Source organism: Mercenaria mercenaria, unplaced genomic scaffold (genome assembly GCF_021730395.1).
Source record: "Mercenaria mercenaria strain notata unplaced genomic scaffold, MADL_Memer_1 contig_3453, whole genome shotgun sequence".
Taxonomy (NCBI): Eukaryota; Metazoa; Mollusca; class Bivalvia; order Venerida; family Veneridae; genus Mercenaria; species Mercenaria mercenaria.
In genome coordinates this window covers 1-17,861 of record NW_026461592.1, presented here as the reverse complement: position 1 = coordinate 17,861, position 17,861 = coordinate 1, and the positions used below count along the sequence as shown (strand labels likewise).

The following is a 17,861-nucleotide window of genomic DNA, read 5'->3' as shown; positions in this document are numbered from 1 at the left end:
TCATCAGAAAACATTGCCTTGTCCTCGTATCAAATTAACATTTAACGCTGTGCAATATATCTTAATCTTGTGTTCAATATGGTAGAATTGAGCTTATACAATATAAAGCATATGAAGGGCTGTAAAAATAGGACCGAAGCCCTGTATAAAGCATCTGATAATGGAATTCTGTCATTCCATTCCATGTGAGGGTTGATCCAGATTAAACGTAATTGTGTCCATGACATATTTGTTAATTGTTTTATTTACATAAAAATATTTAAGGATGTTTAATAATTTTATTCTGACTTAAAAAATAATTACGTTTAGGGTTGTTATTTTAAGTACACATACAGCACCTTTAAATTGCAAACTAAATTAATGCTTGTTTCATACATAACAATCAGTTAAACAAAGCCAATCATCATTGAACATCAAAATAACATGCCAAATCATATAGAAGTATAATGACATTGTGTAATTTTTTTAATGTTCGAAGAATGACTATTCAGTATATGTTGTCTCAGTTCTGGTCAAATTTGCTGTCAAACTTTAGATCTAAAACTCGGCTAAGACCGCAAATGTTTTGTGAACATAGCACCAAGAGATTAATATCTGTCATAAAAAATGTATGGTCGTCATTGCAGGTTTGAGTTGCAAGGTAGGATTAACGCTTGTTACAATTTACTGATAAAATGATTATGTCTATAGAAATGACATCATTGATGTGCAACGTTCGCCATTACCATGCTCTCCATCTATGCTCCATTTATGTTGATATCTTGCAATATAGTTCAATAATATGTTCAGCTCATACTGTAAATTTGCTGCTCTACATTACACAGCAATCGTGCGTCATTGAAGTTTCTATTAATAATTTACATAAATGTTATACCTTCTTTATTGACCTTGTACAGGGATACATGCTTAGCTCCGCCACACAAAAATCCGTCATCAGCTTCGCACGCCGTGTCGCAATATGACAAGCGGTAATTTACAATGGTCTCATTTTCGAAACAATAACACTGTAATATGTCAAAAGATAAAAGAGTAAATGTAAAAGAGATAGTTACATCATTTGTAACAAGGAAAGAAAGAAAAGCCGCTGTATTGTGATACAAATATAATTTAGAAATATCTCTTTCTCCCAGGTGACAAGGAGATCCCTTCATTGCGCGTTTCTCCGTTATAAACACTGAACAATACAACAATATTGTTAAATGTCTATATATCAAGCAGAGACATAGTACTAGCAATACGTTAATCGAAACAACTCACCTGTACTTTCTATATTCATAGTTTTGAACAAACATAAGACCCGGAACACTGCATTATCTTTAAACAAAACTAGCTAACTTTTGTCATTAAATATGGACTGCGTGAAGAAAAAATATTTACGATAACACTTACACAATAAACGCATATTAAAACATTTAACATTTCGTTTTCGAGGAGATCAAATAATAGATCAAGAAATAGCTAGTGGTTTAGCTATCTTTATCAATATGTGTCACAAAAATGGTTATGCTGATGTATGCCTATTTGCCATTATGTCATCAAATGCTTCCAACTACCTAAGGCCTAATGAATTGAAAGTGATATGTAAATCAAATGTATCTTAATATTTAGCCAAATTAGATTTCGATTCGATCTTACCATTCTACCTCGAAGACCAACTAACACTTGTTTTCCACATGCAGAAAAGCAAAGTCCTGGTCTATTTTTTCTTAGTTTAAATGATTTTAAACTGCTACCCGTTTCCTCTCTCATACATCCTGAAATTTTAAATACAAAAATGACATAGACATAGGCAGACACGAAGTATTGTTCTTATTAAATAAATCTAAATTAATAATGTTAATAATATAATCCGGCAAAGCAAACGAAATCAAAATCCGATTGAAAATAAGAAATTTAAAAACTTGATTTTCTTCTAAATTTCTGCAAGTATAATATGCTTTTTCTGCAAGTAAATGTATAATATGCTTTGTTCAAGTTAAATATATAGAGGAGATTTCTTTTTTTAAGTGTAACATCAAGATATCTTTCACTGTGTGAGCTTCTAACTATGTTATCCTACATATGAAATAAAATTATTTTCTGTATAACTTTATAGTTTCTTACTAGAGAAAATTGGATTTAATAGTTTTCACTGCGGACAATTGTAATAATACTAAATCACTGAAAACATGTAATAAAATGTTATTGTGTGTCTCTCTCGTACTTCTAGATAAATATTTAGCCAAAAACTAGATTCGAGCCAAACAGTGAATGAAAAATCATATACTGTTACATATTATCATAAGAATAATTATGATCAAACTGCAAAGATTATTAGATCTAGAGATTTGACGTTACTTTAATGCCATAAATACCAATCGGAAGCGAACTCCCCAAGTATTAAATGAACCGGTCGTCATTTTCACTCCAAGTATATATTGTGCATATATGTTTTTCTTTGACCATATAGGTTGATTTGCAACTGATATGATTATAAATAGATATCTAAAGTTATTTGTATTAGATAACATTCTCCTGACAATTATATTGTAAATCTGAGCAAGTAGATGATCCTACATATAAAATATTACTTATCATTATAGATATTCAATGCTGTCTTCAGACAAAATATCTGAACAATTGTATCGAAAAATTTGCAGTACCAAATAAGAAAGGTATTTGTTTTAACAACTCGCAGGCTTCATAGCCTTTTCCGCATGAATTACAGCTAAAACCTCGTCCAGTTGAACGGAATGTATGCCCCATCCAGGAAAATCTACTTTACCTAAATCATCTTATGCGGTGGCTGATTGGTTATGTATATAACGTCCAAATTCTGGCTAGTTAAGTGATATTGAGAACGTGTAGCTGATATTCTTATGAATTGTTACAGTATTAGCTATCACAACATAGTATTTTGCGACCAAAGCGTCTCTCCTTACTTAGTCTCAGTGTTGTTATATTTTCTGTAGTGTTTTGATCACTCAATGACAGAATTGCACTTAAGCCGTTGGTAAAGGTAAAAGAAGTGTTGCATAATTGCGTTTTATGCTTCCAAAGGCTGTTTATTTTTATACACCAAGATGAACTCACAGTTTATTAAGAACATTCAAATTATACCATGTTACCGGGAACAAGGCGTTGTGAACTTCTTGCAGTAGAAAGGGCCATTTTAGGTATGTAAATACGTTGATTGCGTTGTATTTTTATTTTATGATACCGTCACATCTGAACTACTCATTTGTAACAACGTGCTCTTTTAACAGCAAATCTTATACAAATATTTATTAGTACAAATGTAAATACTTTCTCTAAATGAATAAAAAGTATCCCATGTTGTCGGTTAAATTACGATTGAAATATGTAAGCATACATACCAAAATATTCAAATGCTGTTAGCGCCTTGATATATCCTATCCAAACTGTTTTATTGTCCAATTCAAAGTCAAGATTGACTGAAAGATTCTGCCCGTTGTAATGTATATCCGGTGTTGCAAGGGTATGTGTTTTGCGTGCTTGCATCCATGTTGTTGGTTTGTCTGATACACAGTATGCTTAAACAATATAATATTGTATTTTTGTAACAGTTAGATTTTAAATAGCATATTATACGCACTAGATATAGTAATTAATGTTTATTAAAATGTACAATTTTGTGTAAAGTAGAACTATGTTATCGAATCCGTATTGATGTTTGTGGTGTCAAATGATTACAGCAGATCTTATTACATGAGTACCTATAAATAGTAACAAATTTGTGCTGAAAATTCTCCCATTATCGCATTGCGTCGTGTATTATCACATTATCATAATAAGCCCCGGGGCCATTATCGATAATGGCCCTGGCGTTAGCGCGGGAAATTAACGTCCGTAAACAAAAATGACGTCATGGCGTTTCATGGAGGTAAAACAAGGAATATTTCCGTTTTATTTTATCATCTTGAGCGTAACATCGTGTATTCATCGTGAAATAACGTATTTTTCTCCCTAAATTATGCAATAAGCAAGAAAGTAAAACTATCTAGGTATTTGATTTTATACAGTAAATAGACTCTTATACAAATAATATAGAAACTGAAAAGCTGAAATTTATTGTGCCAGAAGACGCAAGTAGGCCTACCCATATAAATGACACAAAAACTCCATTTCTTACTATATTATAGGTAAACATGTAATAAACAGGTAAATACATGGGAGCGCGGTGCCTTTGAGTGATAATGGCCCTGGAAGAAGATAATAGCCCTCGGGCTATTATCACCTTCCCAGGGCCATTATCACTTAAAGGCACCGCTCTCCCATTTATTAACCTATACTTAATGCCTTAGCGACCCTCTGTATTAAGCAACTTCACGCCTTAAGCAACAAATCGGCTAACTTTTCTAATTGACTTTTTGATGTAATTTCAACTTTTGCTAAGCAGCAAACTGTCTTAAGCAGCCAGAATGTGTAGCTTCCTTGACTGTGTTAAGGCTTTTGTTGTATTCGTTCAGTTTTTACTTTAAAACCACGTACGTCGTAACAGGTAATAGCTTAGTAATGAAAATGTAGTTACTTTCATGTTTGTGAATTGAAACTGATTATTCCCTACACAACACTGAATATGCAGCATACATAAACTGACAAGGAAATAAAATTCTTTATAGATCTAAATATATGTAGAAAACAGTAGGAATACCTTTTGTAACCAATACACATTTGAGCAAAGTAAAAAGTATTTCCAAAATCATAATTTTCACTCAGCTAAATTCACACAAAATAACTCTTGTCGACCTATAAACACTTGTCATACCCGGAAGTTTTTATTCACGCTAAACTGATAAAGATTTGTGACCATGCAACTTTACCTGTAAACTTAATGATGAACTGAAGTCAGATGTTTAAATAATACAGAAAATTCATAGCTACAATGAAATTATGAGGACATTATTGCATTTGTCAACACCGCTTCAGTCATTCATTATCAAACTTCAAATATACATTAAATTGAATTTCAAGACGAACACTGATATCTTGAGAAGATGTTAAAGAAATAGTAATAAGTGATGTGTTGATTTTAAAAAATGTATAAAGACTTGTTAATTTATATTTAACGATTCATTTAAGAAAGGTCATATTAAACATTGCTTTGCATGCCAAGAAAATTAGGAAATCATTTATACACCTTCTGAATGAGCTGAGCAGATAATCTATTTCTTCAATTAACTAACGATTCATATAACCTAACGATTTATATAACCAATAATACGCAATTTTATGAACCAATACATGTACTTTTATCCTTTGGCTACAAAATTCCTCTTAAAGGTTAATTTCTGGTAACATAATATACTTTATATTCATATCTTTCCAATTACTTACTTATTACTCGCATTTTTCAGCTCGTGGCCTTTATAAATAAACTGGATTTCCTCGTAACACCATTTTTCTCTGTAAAGTGCTCAAATTATTACCCAGACAACAAAGCAGTATCTTTCAAATATTACAAAACTGCAAACAGACATTATGTTTATTGTAAGGTTCCCTCACTCACAAAATTTCACTTAAGGCACATTGTCATTGGCATTTAGGTTGCAGGCAGGCGAGCAATTTTAATGTTTGATCCAAGCTGACTTTTTTAATATTTAGGGTACCCTTGTACAAAGTAAACTACCGGACTTTACACTGTTTATTCAGAACAGCGAGAAAGACTCACGCATGATAAATAAACTACCCTTTCGATAAAAATACAGTTTCTGATTTTAATTTAAAATATCCTTACTGTTACTGAATGGACTTCCCAAAATATTTGTTGTAATACTGTAACATATTATCATGATTTTTTCGCCATTTTGTTAATGTTGTATTTGCATTTTCACGTACTCAGTCAATGCAGGTAAACAGTATCTCATTGATCAAAAACAAGACCGACAAAGCAAAATATAATAAGATTTTGTAGGATTTCAGTGGTTCACATATACATTTCATGGTCTAAATATCATGGTGGTTGATTTCTGCCATGTCGTCTTGATATGTTGGCGAGGCGAAACCGCAACAGCACAAAAACACGAAAACTCAACACATATTACACGAAAATATAACGTTTAGAGGGCACCGACACAGCATACCAATCTGTCAAGTTTTTTTATTCTCGGGTTTGAACATATCGTGTTGACGTCCTTTATTTGTCGTGCTGTCGTGTTATCGTGACTTCGCTCCGTCGACACGAAAACACGACAAATACCTCATATTTTCTGTTATATCTACTGGAAGTGTAATTATTGTTTTGTTACAAATAAATTTAAATAAATTGACATATTATATTACATATGTTACAAAAATATATTATGAAATATACTAAATATACATTGCTGCCAGTAGTACTTAATTTTGAGTATTTACTATTTCATTTTGCCTAATAAACGGTAATACAATTGCAGTAGAAGAATTCAAATAATTATGAAGGGTAGATAGATACTTAAATCCATTGCATTTTTAAATACATGAGGATAATAACACACAATAATACATGATGAACAAACAGTGTGAAAACATGTAACATTTAAATATAGATCATTTGCCATAAATATCTTTAACAACATAATGCACATAACAGTGAAAACATATCGACATAATCAGTGACTTCAGTCCGTCTAAGTACAGTATTATGTGTTTCAGGACACTTGAATAAATAGTACTATTAACATCATAATATTAAAATTGAACTTTTACTACATATATGTTATTTTGTATACTATAACATTTAACGTTTGCATAAACTAATAACTGTAAACCAATTTCAATTTCTTTTAAGTTATTTTATTCATGTTAACAGTATCAGAACCGGAGATGGCCACGTAATGATCAACATGATCCATGCCTTATTTTACATATAACTATGAGCAATAATTTCCATATAATGTAGAATCTCTTAAGACAAATGCATGATTAAACAGTATCTGACTGGATAACTTCATCATACTCGGTCTATTCCAATGCTTTCGTGGTAAATACTGGTTTCTTATAACATTCTATAAATAAACTACATTCAATAACCAATCTTCCAATTGATTACAAACAAAACATTTTCTTTCATCACCAATAGGAGTTCTTACAGGTCTAATCCATCTTCCAGCTTCAATTTCCAACAATCTATGTGATGGGACTCGTAATTTAGTTAATGTTTGACAAAACTTTTTGACCGTAAAACATTCCAAATATGGCTGAAATTGAAATACATCGGGCTCTTTTTTTTTCTTTTTTTTTTTTTTTGGTTTTTGTTTATTTTCTGTGCTAATATGCCAAAATACGTTACAACAAAAGTATATCTAAAAGTTCATGAATGCAGAGGATAAGAGATTAACAAATTATTTTCCAGGGTTTTCAGTAACACATTTTTGTGGAGTAACGCATGTGATGATACACGTGATAAAATTTGAACAAATGATTTCCAGTTTCAATTGTGTATGCAATGATGCATGTAATCCATTTTCAATAATGTATGTGACGATATATTAGTGGAATATATTTTCAAGAAACTGTATGAACTCTGTTTTCCTAAAAACTGTTTAGCTAGCGCCACCACCATAAAGCAATGATAAAGACATTTCCGTGGTGTAACTATTACCGGTTTCAAAATGTAAACAGGTGAGTGCAATTTATATTTTACGTTACAATTTCGTTGATATAACTTATTTCAAAAATAGGAGAATGTAGTGCCGCGTAAGAATGTTTCACTATAGGCTGACTGTAATTTCGTTAAGATGTTATATAAATTGTGCTGTCAAGAGCTTTTGTCCTGATTCCGACGTTTGTTAATTTTGACATCTATATGCATTCCAACGAAATTTCGAAGCATAGACACACTATATGAACATTATCGCGCATGCAAATTGTCTAAATGTGTATGATACTCACATAGACATACATTCGTATTAATAAAATCTCCCGTGAAAAAAATGCACCAGCATTTTTAAAAGTGGTGGCGCTGTCGCATCGGTGGTGGCGCCATACAGTAGTGGTAGCGCTGTGGCGGACGGTTAGCGTTAGAACGTCTGACTACAAATAAGTAGTTTTATTAATGAGAAATAAGGTATGATTACAGGGATTGTCATTTATCTATTTTAATTTAATTTCTTAAAGTTATTTTAGAATTAAGAGGAGCACGTGTGTGAATATCGATTGAACGATTTATTTTTTATCACATTATAAAACTTTTATATCTTCAAGTACATTGTACCATGTAGACGTTGTTTATCCGTTACAGGTGGGATGTCACAAGCGAAAAGGGAAAAGTAGACCTCTCCTGACAAGTTAAAAGAAGAACAATATCTTGCCAAGCCTTTTCTCCGATGCGATTTATTCAAATGAACACAATCATCCCACAGAAGGCAAGTTCTACAACAAGAACACATACTCCTCCAAAATACAGTCACTCAAAAAGGGCTTAATTTGTTCATAGGTAAAAAAGACTTTTGACAAGTCAGTCACTTTCAGATCAAGAAACACTTTAAGATATGAGACGATTCTAACCATGATAAGAATATGGAGAAGTACTTGAAAATAATAGCGAAATGGAGATGTGCGAAACTTAATTGTATCAATTTGGTGCACGTGAAGACTATGTCATTTATAAGGCAGATAAGTCGATTGACACCTTTTTTCAACAAAGAGAAAAGCATTTCAGAAGTATTAATAGATATGCTGGAAATATTTGAAAAGGAAAATGTAAAACTTGAGTTTCTGTCATTTCAGAGTCGCGGCTAGGAAAATTCCACATGCTGTATGTAGTTTCTAGATGTAATAAAGTGATTTAGTACAGATGGTGTTCAGCTGATTAGATATGTATAACGATACATTTCCCGGGGGGAAATGGCCATAGTAAATATTAGGTGGCGGACACTTTCATTTCGGAAATGCTTAGTTACGAACTGTTGTCTTTTCTGCGTGTACATTTTCATTGATTGGAGATGTTTTGGTTATATGAGAAATAAAACTGTTCAATTTGTTCAGATCTTAAACACGGTAGACATGTACGTTGATAGCCGCAATTGAACTGAAAACACATACCATAGCCACATCGCCACCACTACTGTATAGCGTCATCACTGGTGCGAAAACGCCACCATTTTTAAACAAATACTGGCATATTTCTTTTAAGGGATATTTCATTACTGCTAATGTTTGCTTGTGTAAGTATCGTACATATTAAGACGATTTGCATGCGCGATAATGTTCTTATAGTGTGTGCATTAAATTACAGCTCGAATACAGACATGTATCAAAATGTACACTTGGGCGAATCAGGAGAAAAGCTCATTACACCACATTTCTTCTATAATATTTAAATGAAATTACAATTATCCTGTAGTAAAAGTGTTTTTACACGGCACTACATTCTCCGATTTTTGAAATCAATTTTATCAATTAGAACATTTACAGTTTTAACTGGCGATAGCTGCACCACGGAAATGCTGATAGCTCTTTTCCTTATCACCACTTTTTGGTGGTGGCACTAGGGTTTAGTAGCCGTGAAGTTTATTCTGATGTAATGCATGTAGTCATATATGCAGGTTTCTTTGCAATGGTGCGCGTTAACAAAAGAAAATGGGATAAATAAAACCTCTGAACGTATATCTCGTGCAATGACGTGCGTAATAGCTTTAGATAATGCATTTTAGTTAGTATAAAATACAAATCCCTTGTGCTATTATGCACGTTTTCATATTTCTTGTGTAATGATGCACGAGATTGTATTTGAAAAGAGTAAAAATCAATGTCAAATTACTGGTGAAATGACGCACATGATCGTATATTAGAAAAACACCTGATTTTCAGATATGAATTTCTTGTGCAATGCTGCACGTAGTCATATCTAAAAAAGCGAAAACAACCAAATGTATACATACAATGTACAAATTTATTGAGAAATGATGCCCATGTTTCATTTGCAAATATCAAATGTTTTTCAGTTACAATTTTTTTTGCACAATGATGCTATTGATAATATTTTTGTGCAATGATGCACGTGCTCAAGTTTCTTGTGCAGTGGTACAAGTGATCATATTTTAACAAAAAATGTCAACAACAACAAGCCAACTAGTTTTTCACTAACAAATTTCTTGTGTGATGGTGCACGTGAGCAATTTATAAATTTCTTGTGCAATTATGCACGTGGTGATATCTCAGAACAAAACATCAAATTTTCAGATACAAAGTTCTTGTGCAATGGTGCACGTGCTCTTATATGCAAACAAAGCATTTTAGGTAATAATTTCTTGCAATGATCACTTGATCTTATTTGAAAAACAACAAAATTAATAAAAATTTCTTTAGCAATGATGCTATTAGTAATAATAATCTTTTGTGCAATGATTCACTTCCTCATATTTCTCGTGCAATGATACACGTGCTCATAAATAAAAAACTTTTACAAGCAAACGAGGTTTTCAGTAATAATTTTTTACGTAATGATGAACATGATTATTTTTCCTGTGCCATAAATGCCCGTATTAATCCTAACAAAAGTAGCGAAGACGTAATTTTTTGACGTGATCTTACCAAAGAAAAATACAGAATGAACAAATCTGACTAGATTAAAACTGGAGCTACTGTAATAAACTAATAAAACCAATTGCAAATCGAAGAAGGTGAAACAAAACAAGATCTACATGCCACGAATTTGATTGAAAAGGGAGAACAAGTTTGGATCTCAGTAATTAGCCAAGTTTAATGGAACAATAAAACCGCCTAAATTGCAACTACATTTTCCAGCTGAGAACCAGCTATTGCAGTAAATAAACCCAATGAGTCTCAAAGAGTTCCATAGAAAAATAAAAATTGTTTTCAGTTTGTGTAACTGCTCAGTGGCATAACAGTACTATGCACTTCATATAACTTTTAGTTTCATTTATGCTGAGCATAACAAACGAACCGGTGACTAGCTTCTACAAAAAAAGCTAGCCTTGTTTATTTTACATTATCTGCCTGCTTAAGGCGCCCTATAAAACTTTGTGAATCTTTATTCGTTCGTATCTTTAACATCGTATTTACCATGCAACTTAACCTATACATTTTGGAAAGGTCTTATAAATTTATAAACAGATAACATAATTAGATGCCCACGGGTAACATGTCGAGCCCGCTAGCTGTCAAAAGGACTAACATTTATGATACTATTTGGCTGCGACAGAACTGACTGCGGTTCTGCCAAGACAAAAGAAACTGCATCAATTTTGACCTTTGACCTTTCACTACTGACAACCTATCTCATTGAGGCAAACAATAGTGCTAAGTTATTTAAGAAACCCTCTATCCATGGCTGAGTTACAGCCCAGACAAGGAAAACTGCACCACGTTTTGACCTTTGACCTCTACGTATGACCTTGACCTTTGAGATAGGGGCTTGGGAGTTGCACGCAACACTTTGTCTCATTGAGGCAAACATTTATGCCGAATAAAAATGAGATTGCCTTATGCATGGCGAAAATACAGCCCGGACAAGCTCTAAAATGACCTTTGACCCCCAAGTGTGACCACCTTGATCTTTGAGATAGGGACCCTAGGTTTGCGCACGACACTCTGTCTCATAGAGGTGAACATTTACGCTAAAGAAAAAAGATTTCCCCATAGTTATCAAAGCTCTGGTCTATACAAGCTCTTAAATGACTTTTGACCCCTAACTGTGACCTTGATCTTTGATTTCTGAACCTTGGGTTTGCACATGACACTCCGACTCATTAAGTTAAAATAGAAAAAGTGGAAACTCCTAACTTCCGTAAGTCAGCTCTACACAACAAAAACGAAAATGGTGCAGGCTCGGATTGATTGAGCCTGTTCCTGGACGTTAATGGAAATGCATGCTACTGTCTACGCCCTCTAGCCCCGGGTTAAGCAGAACTCAACATTTACACATGATAAAAGTACAAAAACAATTTTAGAGACATTCGCAGATGTGTTACACACATGCCAAATATAAACAAGATTCCTTAATGGAAGTTATGGGCCGGACAAGATTTGACATGACCTTTGACCTCCAACTGTGACCTTGACATTTAGACAGGAACCTGTGATTTGCACAAGACACTGCGTCTCACTAAGCTTAACATTCATGCCAAATATAAACAAGATTGCTCCATGCATGTCAAAGTTATGGTCCGGACAAACAAATCCGGACGGAAGCACGCACGCGCGCGCGGCCGCACAACGCATGACGCACGCACATACAGCGAACAGCCATTTGGACAACTATGTCTTCGCCTCAGCAAGCGGGCTCGACACTAATCGTCATAGAACTTATAACGACATAAGCTGTGAACTTTTACTGTGTTTAACACACTTTTCACAGCTTTAGGAAACCTTGATACAGTTTCATGTTTTAAGCCTTTACTTAAAGTCTATGACCTTTTGTGTGGTTTAGGCAGTATATGGTCATTGCACTTATAAAATTATGTGACGTGATAATAAACAAGGAAGGATGTATAAAATGCTGTAAAACTTTTGGGCTCCAGGTTGACATCTGATTGTGAGCCTTGTTCAATAATTGTAATAAGACATTTTATTTCCTTAGTGACTTACATCACTTTGTAGTCATAACAGTTACTCTATTTAATCTTTTTAGAGATTTAAAACACCTCTTCAAAGATGTATAGGTGTATAAAGTTTCTGGATACAAACTTATGAAGATTTTTGTAAAGTATTACATGCCACTTTAGAAGCCAGTTTGTTCAAATCAATTACCATATTTATAACATCGCAAACTAGAAATACCTCTCCATGATCCTCGATCTGTCAAAGTTTAGATGGATAATGCAACGTTGTTTTACTATTGATTCTATCTGATTGGTTTCTCAAACCATTGAAGGCGGTGAAAGAAAAATCAAAATCGGATTAAAAATTATGAATATTTCCATAATATATGATTAAATGACAGCTAGTTTGGTCTTAAGCAACATGTACCAAAGTGGCGGAATTAACTTATATTTAGATGTTTAATTGAACTTTCCTTAATTCTGAAAAAAATAATGAAAGAAACTATCCTGTTTTATATCATAGACTCATAAAACATGGTAGGAATTATTTTTTAAATGGTATAGTTATGCTAAATAAATGAGTCAGTAGTGTATGAATGATTTCATAAAAGATAAAATGTAAGGGTAGATTTCCAGGTGGTACAGAGCACCTTAAACACAGTCACAGTATTCCGATTTCGAACCATTTTGGGCATTTTGATCGATTAGTCGACTGTGTTGATATAAGTAACTTTTTGTTTGGCAAAACTTCCAGAGAAAATGGTACGTTCTTCTTCCCGACATAATCTTACGAATTATATAGTTACGTCTGAGTACGTGATTTGGTACACAGAATAATGTGTACAGGTCAGACATGTATGTAAACATACAATGCAAAATACTAGATTCTCAGCTTTGGGAAAAAGGTCAATCTCTTGTGACGCATTTAGGTACACCATAAAGATTATCCGCTTTGTTACCCTTCGGAGGCTTATTTCTTATATGGCTATATGTGTCTCCATCCTGACATTCCTTCTGAGGACTATTGCCAACATCTGAACTTTCTGTTTCCGGCTGGCACGGCACATTATACACCTGATCGGTTGCGCTATTATTCAATAGTTTAACGTTTATATGATTGTAAGCATTTTCGTCTGTGCCACCAAATGCATCCAAATCGTTAGCAGCTCTGATCTTCGGTTTCATAGCTGCCTTCTCCGTTGTGTCATATGTCTCATTATGTGTTTCATTTTTTTCCTTATTTTGATTATATGCATGGTCATACGTTTCATTGTTGTCTATTTTGACATGATTATAATCAATCCTTTCCTCAACATGTGTGTGTTTTCCAGCCCCAGCTAAATCATATGTTTCATTAGCATTGTCAGTTTCCTTTCCATCTTTCCCAAGTACAAAATATCTGTGGGCATGATAATTGTCACTTGACGAAGCTTCAGCATTTGAATCTGCGTTCTCCTGGTAGAAGGAACCACCAATTTGGTCATACGAATGATACTCATTTGTTTTTTCGTCTAAATGATCGAATGATTCAGTATTTCCATTGTGGTTATTTGAATCCTTTGAGGAAGTGGTAGCCTTGCAAAATTCTGGAGTTTTCTTTCTGTAAAGAACAGTAATTTGATGTCAACAACATTCTTATGAATAAAAAAATAAAACAACACAAAATAGGTTATGTTGTTAATGAACAGTACTCTCCATTTTCCTTCGTGACAAAGTTGATTATATGTTGTTCAATAAGGGCAGGAGAAAATTTGTTTTAGTAGCATCTATGAAAATTATAGAAAGGTAGCCCACAGAATGATCTTTAAACCTGACCTACTTCAAATCTGTCAGTTTTGCATTTTGCTATTACATGTCAGATTTGCTTGAACGACGATTTTTGTGCACCACTAGAAAATCACATATGATGCTAGTTTATTTATAGTCTTTATTCAATTTTTAATTTGGGGCCTCCGTGGCTGAATGGTTAAGGTCTCTGACTTCGAATCACTTGCCCCTCACCGATGTGGGTTCGGGCCTCACTCGGGACGTTGAATCCTTCATGTGAGGAAGCCGTCCAGCTGACTTACGGAAGGTAGGTGGTTCTACCCAGGTTCAGTGATATTTTCGTTTGACTGGTACACAATTTAATTCTAAGTGGTATTAAACGCTACATTCTGTCTAAGCTAACGTGGTTTTGTTTCCTTTTTTATTGATTCATCTGAAAATGAAATTAACTGTTTCTTAAGTGTTGAGACGCTTTAGGGAATGGAAAACTAGAATGTGTACATGAGATCTTTCCGCATTATTACTCTTCAATGTGTCGTAATTCCATGTGTAAGCATGCAGCTCACATAAGCCGTCTTAAACAGATCTTACCGGGGCACCACCATTTTGGTATATGAAGAAATGTACGAAATAATGTATTTTAGTACTTCAGAATAACACTGAAACAAAAACCTGAAAACAGGACTTTAAGAGGTTGTCTCAATTTACCACTATGCAATAAATAGAATAGGATTACTTTCATTTATGGGCCATTCTTTAAGATTATAAAATTATTTTATTATTTCCATTAAACCTATGCATTTCCAATTAATCTATGCACGTGGTGTTTTGAGCGCTGCTTATTTCATTACATCTTAAAAAGATTTAATCAAACCGAGTCTCGATGTGTTGCTTGTTTGTTATTGTCCTATACGTCTTAGATTACAATGGCTATCGGAGTCCAAACTTTTGAGAATTAATATCGTAAAGTTACAAAAAGGTTTATTAGCAGTTTTAACATTATGGACTGTTCTGCTGAAATATCTGGTCAATATTCAAGTAAGAGGCCTAAATAGGTAGACCATAGAGGTATATGCAATCCGTACCGTTTTCGTAGTATCACAAAAACAACCACTAAAGCAATAACAAAGACTGCAGCAACAGATGCGCCAACAGCAGCAGTTACGTCTGAAATAATAATAACAATGTTTATTAGGATATACAGATGCCTTTCATTAAATAATTTTGTACCAACGTATTTATATTAAAAGTCTTTATCTATTTAGATGACCATGTCTAATGAAAATTGTCAAACAATAAACATAAAAACATAAATAAAATCTGTAAAAAAGATCCTTTGGAAGCAAAGAATGCAACGAAGAAGAATACATGTAATAAGATACGATTACGTTTCGAAATTATCAATCCTGCATTTCAAATATGTTTATTTGTTGAAACCGGAACGCATACATAGAGCATTGTTTCAAGTTCTCTGTTGCACAAAACGTGCTTAAATATTTTAAGTTGATATCATCATAGGAAATACTTTGATTAATTTATAAGTTATATCTTCATGCTACTATATTTTATAGGATTTGATCGTTTTTATCAGTCTTCAAAAAGAACGGTTCATGCCTTTGAGCTTTCCTACATCCTAAGCCTGAGCGCTGATCTCCGCGGAATTAATATTGAATTATTGCTCAAACAAAAAATGTCAATCCAAACAAGAATGTGTCATAATAGGTCTCGAAAGGGTACATTTCCCTTTATGATAAATCTAGTCAAGCACCACCTAGTGCATTCAGTCAGAAGTGTACCGTCATTATTTTGACGTTTGAAGTCCTCCGTGTCTGTTTTATTCTATATATAAATTTATTCAGCTTTACTTTCCTAACTTTGAATATGTTGACTTTGAACGCAATGTAGTATCAATTACTATATCTTAAAGCAGTACAAATTTACTCACTCGGTTGGGCAACTTAATCGCTGCCCCTTGTAGTTTAATAGTAAACGATTGTTGTATAAGATTTTTAAAAACTGTGAATTACTTCGTAATTGTCTAAGCATTACTTGTACCTGTTTTATCACTTCCAATGTCTGCCTGTTCTTTCTTTGTTGGTTGGCTGCTACTGACAAGATTTCCTGTTTCTGTAATGGATTCAGCCGTCGAACTTAGAAATGATCTTAAAGTTAAATTATCAAATTGTAACAGAGTGATCATTTACATCGTCTAAATAGAAACAGATTTAGGGTATGTTTTCATTACTTAAAACTTTTCTTCTGGATAAATATCAAATTGTATTAGTGGAAACCTTACCTGTTGAGCAAAGAGTCCTCTTTTTGTCGCCTTTATTATCCGTAAAATGGAGTTGGAATTTATCAGAAGTGACAGATCTCTTTAAATACCCAAATTCTAAATAAACTTCTTTCTTGGGAGGTTCTATGGATAAAGAGAATTAAACATGCATGAGGTGTTTGTAATTTAAGAGATATATCATCCAAATTGAAAGTTCTCATGCTAGAACGTAAAGTGACAATACAATTTCATCGATTTTCTTAAACAGTTCGTGACATACTGTTCACTTTTAGTTACAAAGACCTGTAAGCAATTACAGGCTATAATATGGTGAGTTTCTACATGTGTAGCTTTCTACGTCATTTCTAAAGTCACAACCAATCCTGGAGCCTTTGACATCTCAAACAAAGGATTGGACCAAGAACTGTTCGTAGTTGTAATAAGAGGCAGTTGTTAACATTAACACTTAAAATTTGTCTTAAATTTACGTCACGATACAACAATCTGGCCATTTACTACTGAGACCAAATCTTAAAAGTTTATTAGTATACTTTTTTGAAATTACACATATAAATATATCTATGTTGTTAGTGACAAATTAAAATCCAAAGAAACTACTAAATTACGCATAGGTGTTTCATTTTTTCATTTAACTACCGCATCCAGTTTTCTTAGTTTTTATGAAAACGGAAGTATATTATTTATACGAATACGGATATGTAGATTTTGATTTTTTAACTTAAAGTGGTAAAATATCAAACAGATAACAGAAGATGTTTTTGATTGGGTACAACACGACCTGTTGTTTGTTTAGTTGTCATTTTCTTTCCTCAAAACGTTTAGTGTTAGTTCGTAAATTCTAGATATTTTGTGTAATTTTGCGACTTTTCAAAAATGGATTGATGTCGTAAAATGAATAAATGAATGACTTCATATTTGATTTTCTTGATATTTTTAAATTTTATTAGCAACAGATTGTTTTAAGCGTACTATTAATTTCAAGAAATTAGTTTCAATAATTGTTAAGGTGTTAGAAAAATAACAAATGACGGATTAGCGTTTTGTTCAGTACATTTACAACGTGAAAGTCTTTGCGACGGAAATTAATTATTCTAAAGATAATTTCGTAACAAAATGATACCTGAGTAATAATAGATAATGAAACTACGACAAAGTCCCGTCCATGACACACTTTTTATTTTTGTAACATTCAATGAGCTCGCATATGAGGTCGGCCGTCCTTTATTATCAAAACAATAATTATTTGCCACATTCCATTCAAAGTTCTGTTGGCCTGTAGGAGTCGGAGCAGGTACAGTCATAACATCCTGATC

At 33.3% G+C, this 17,861-nt stretch overlaps 2 protein-coding genes across 3 annotated transcripts; both read right to left on the bottom strand.

Moving 5' to 3' along the window:
* Nucleotides 1-857: 857 nt before the first annotated feature.
* LOC128553080 (WSC domain-containing protein 1-like) lies at nt 858-4,816 on the bottom strand. The gene is made up of 4 exons (XM_053534189.1): nt 4,655-4,816; nt 3,357-3,533; nt 1,636-1,754; nt 858-1,004 (listed from the first exon to the last, which is right to left on the bottom strand). The coding sequence occupies exons 1-4, from the start codon at nt 4,704-4,706 to the stop codon at nt 858-860; spliced, it is 495 nt and encodes a 164-aa protein (XP_053390164.1). The 5' UTR covers nt 4,707-4,816.
* Nucleotides 4,817-12,852: 8,036 nt separating this feature from the next.
* Nucleotides 12,853-17,855, bottom strand: LOC128553076 (uncharacterized). 2 transcript variants are annotated; one of them, XM_053534184.1, is made up of 5 exons: nt 17,669-17,855; nt 16,549-16,671; nt 16,308-16,379; nt 15,338-15,419; nt 12,853-14,085 (listed from the first exon to the last, which is right to left on the bottom strand). In XM_053534184.1, exons 1-5 carry the CDS (start codon nt 17,847-17,849, stop codon nt 13,392-13,394), a joined length of 1,152 nt encoding a protein of 383 aa, XP_053390159.1. In that variant the 5' UTR covers nt 17,850-17,855; the 3' UTR covers nt 12,853-13,391. The 2 variants fall into 2 exon arrangements, with proteins under 2 accessions (XP_053390159.1, XP_053390160.1); XM_053534185.1 differs by lacking the exons at nt 16,308-16,379; nt 16,549-16,671.
* Between the last annotated feature and the right edge of the window lie 6 nt (nt 17,856-17,861).

Excerpts from the sequence above, each read along its gene's own strand:
- LOC128553076 (XM_053534184.1), bottom strand. The coding sequence starts at position 17,849 with ATGACTGTACCTGCTCCGACTCCTACAGGCCAACAGAACTTTGAATGG. Across the intron at positions 16,672-17,668 it reads CATTATCTATTATTACTCAG|AACCTCCCAAGAAAGAAGTT; the intron begins GTATCATTTTGT and ends CTTTATCCATAG. Across the intron at positions 14,086-15,337 it reads TTTGTGATACTACGAAAACG|AAAGAAAACTCCAGAATTTT; the intron begins GTACGGATTGCA and ends TGTTCTTTACAG.
- LOC128553080 (XM_053534189.1), bottom strand. The coding sequence starts at position 4,706 with ATGATTTTGGAAATACTTTTTACTTTGCTCAAATGTGTATTGGTTACA. Across the intron at positions 3,534-4,654 it reads ATGTGTATTGGTTACAAAAG|CATACTGTGTATCAGACAAA; the intron begins GTATTCCTACTG and ends ATATTGTTTAAG. Across the intron at positions 1,005-1,635 it reads TTGGTCTTCGAGGTAGAATG|TGTTATTGTTTCGAAAATGA; the intron begins GTAAGATCGAAT and ends GACATATTACAG.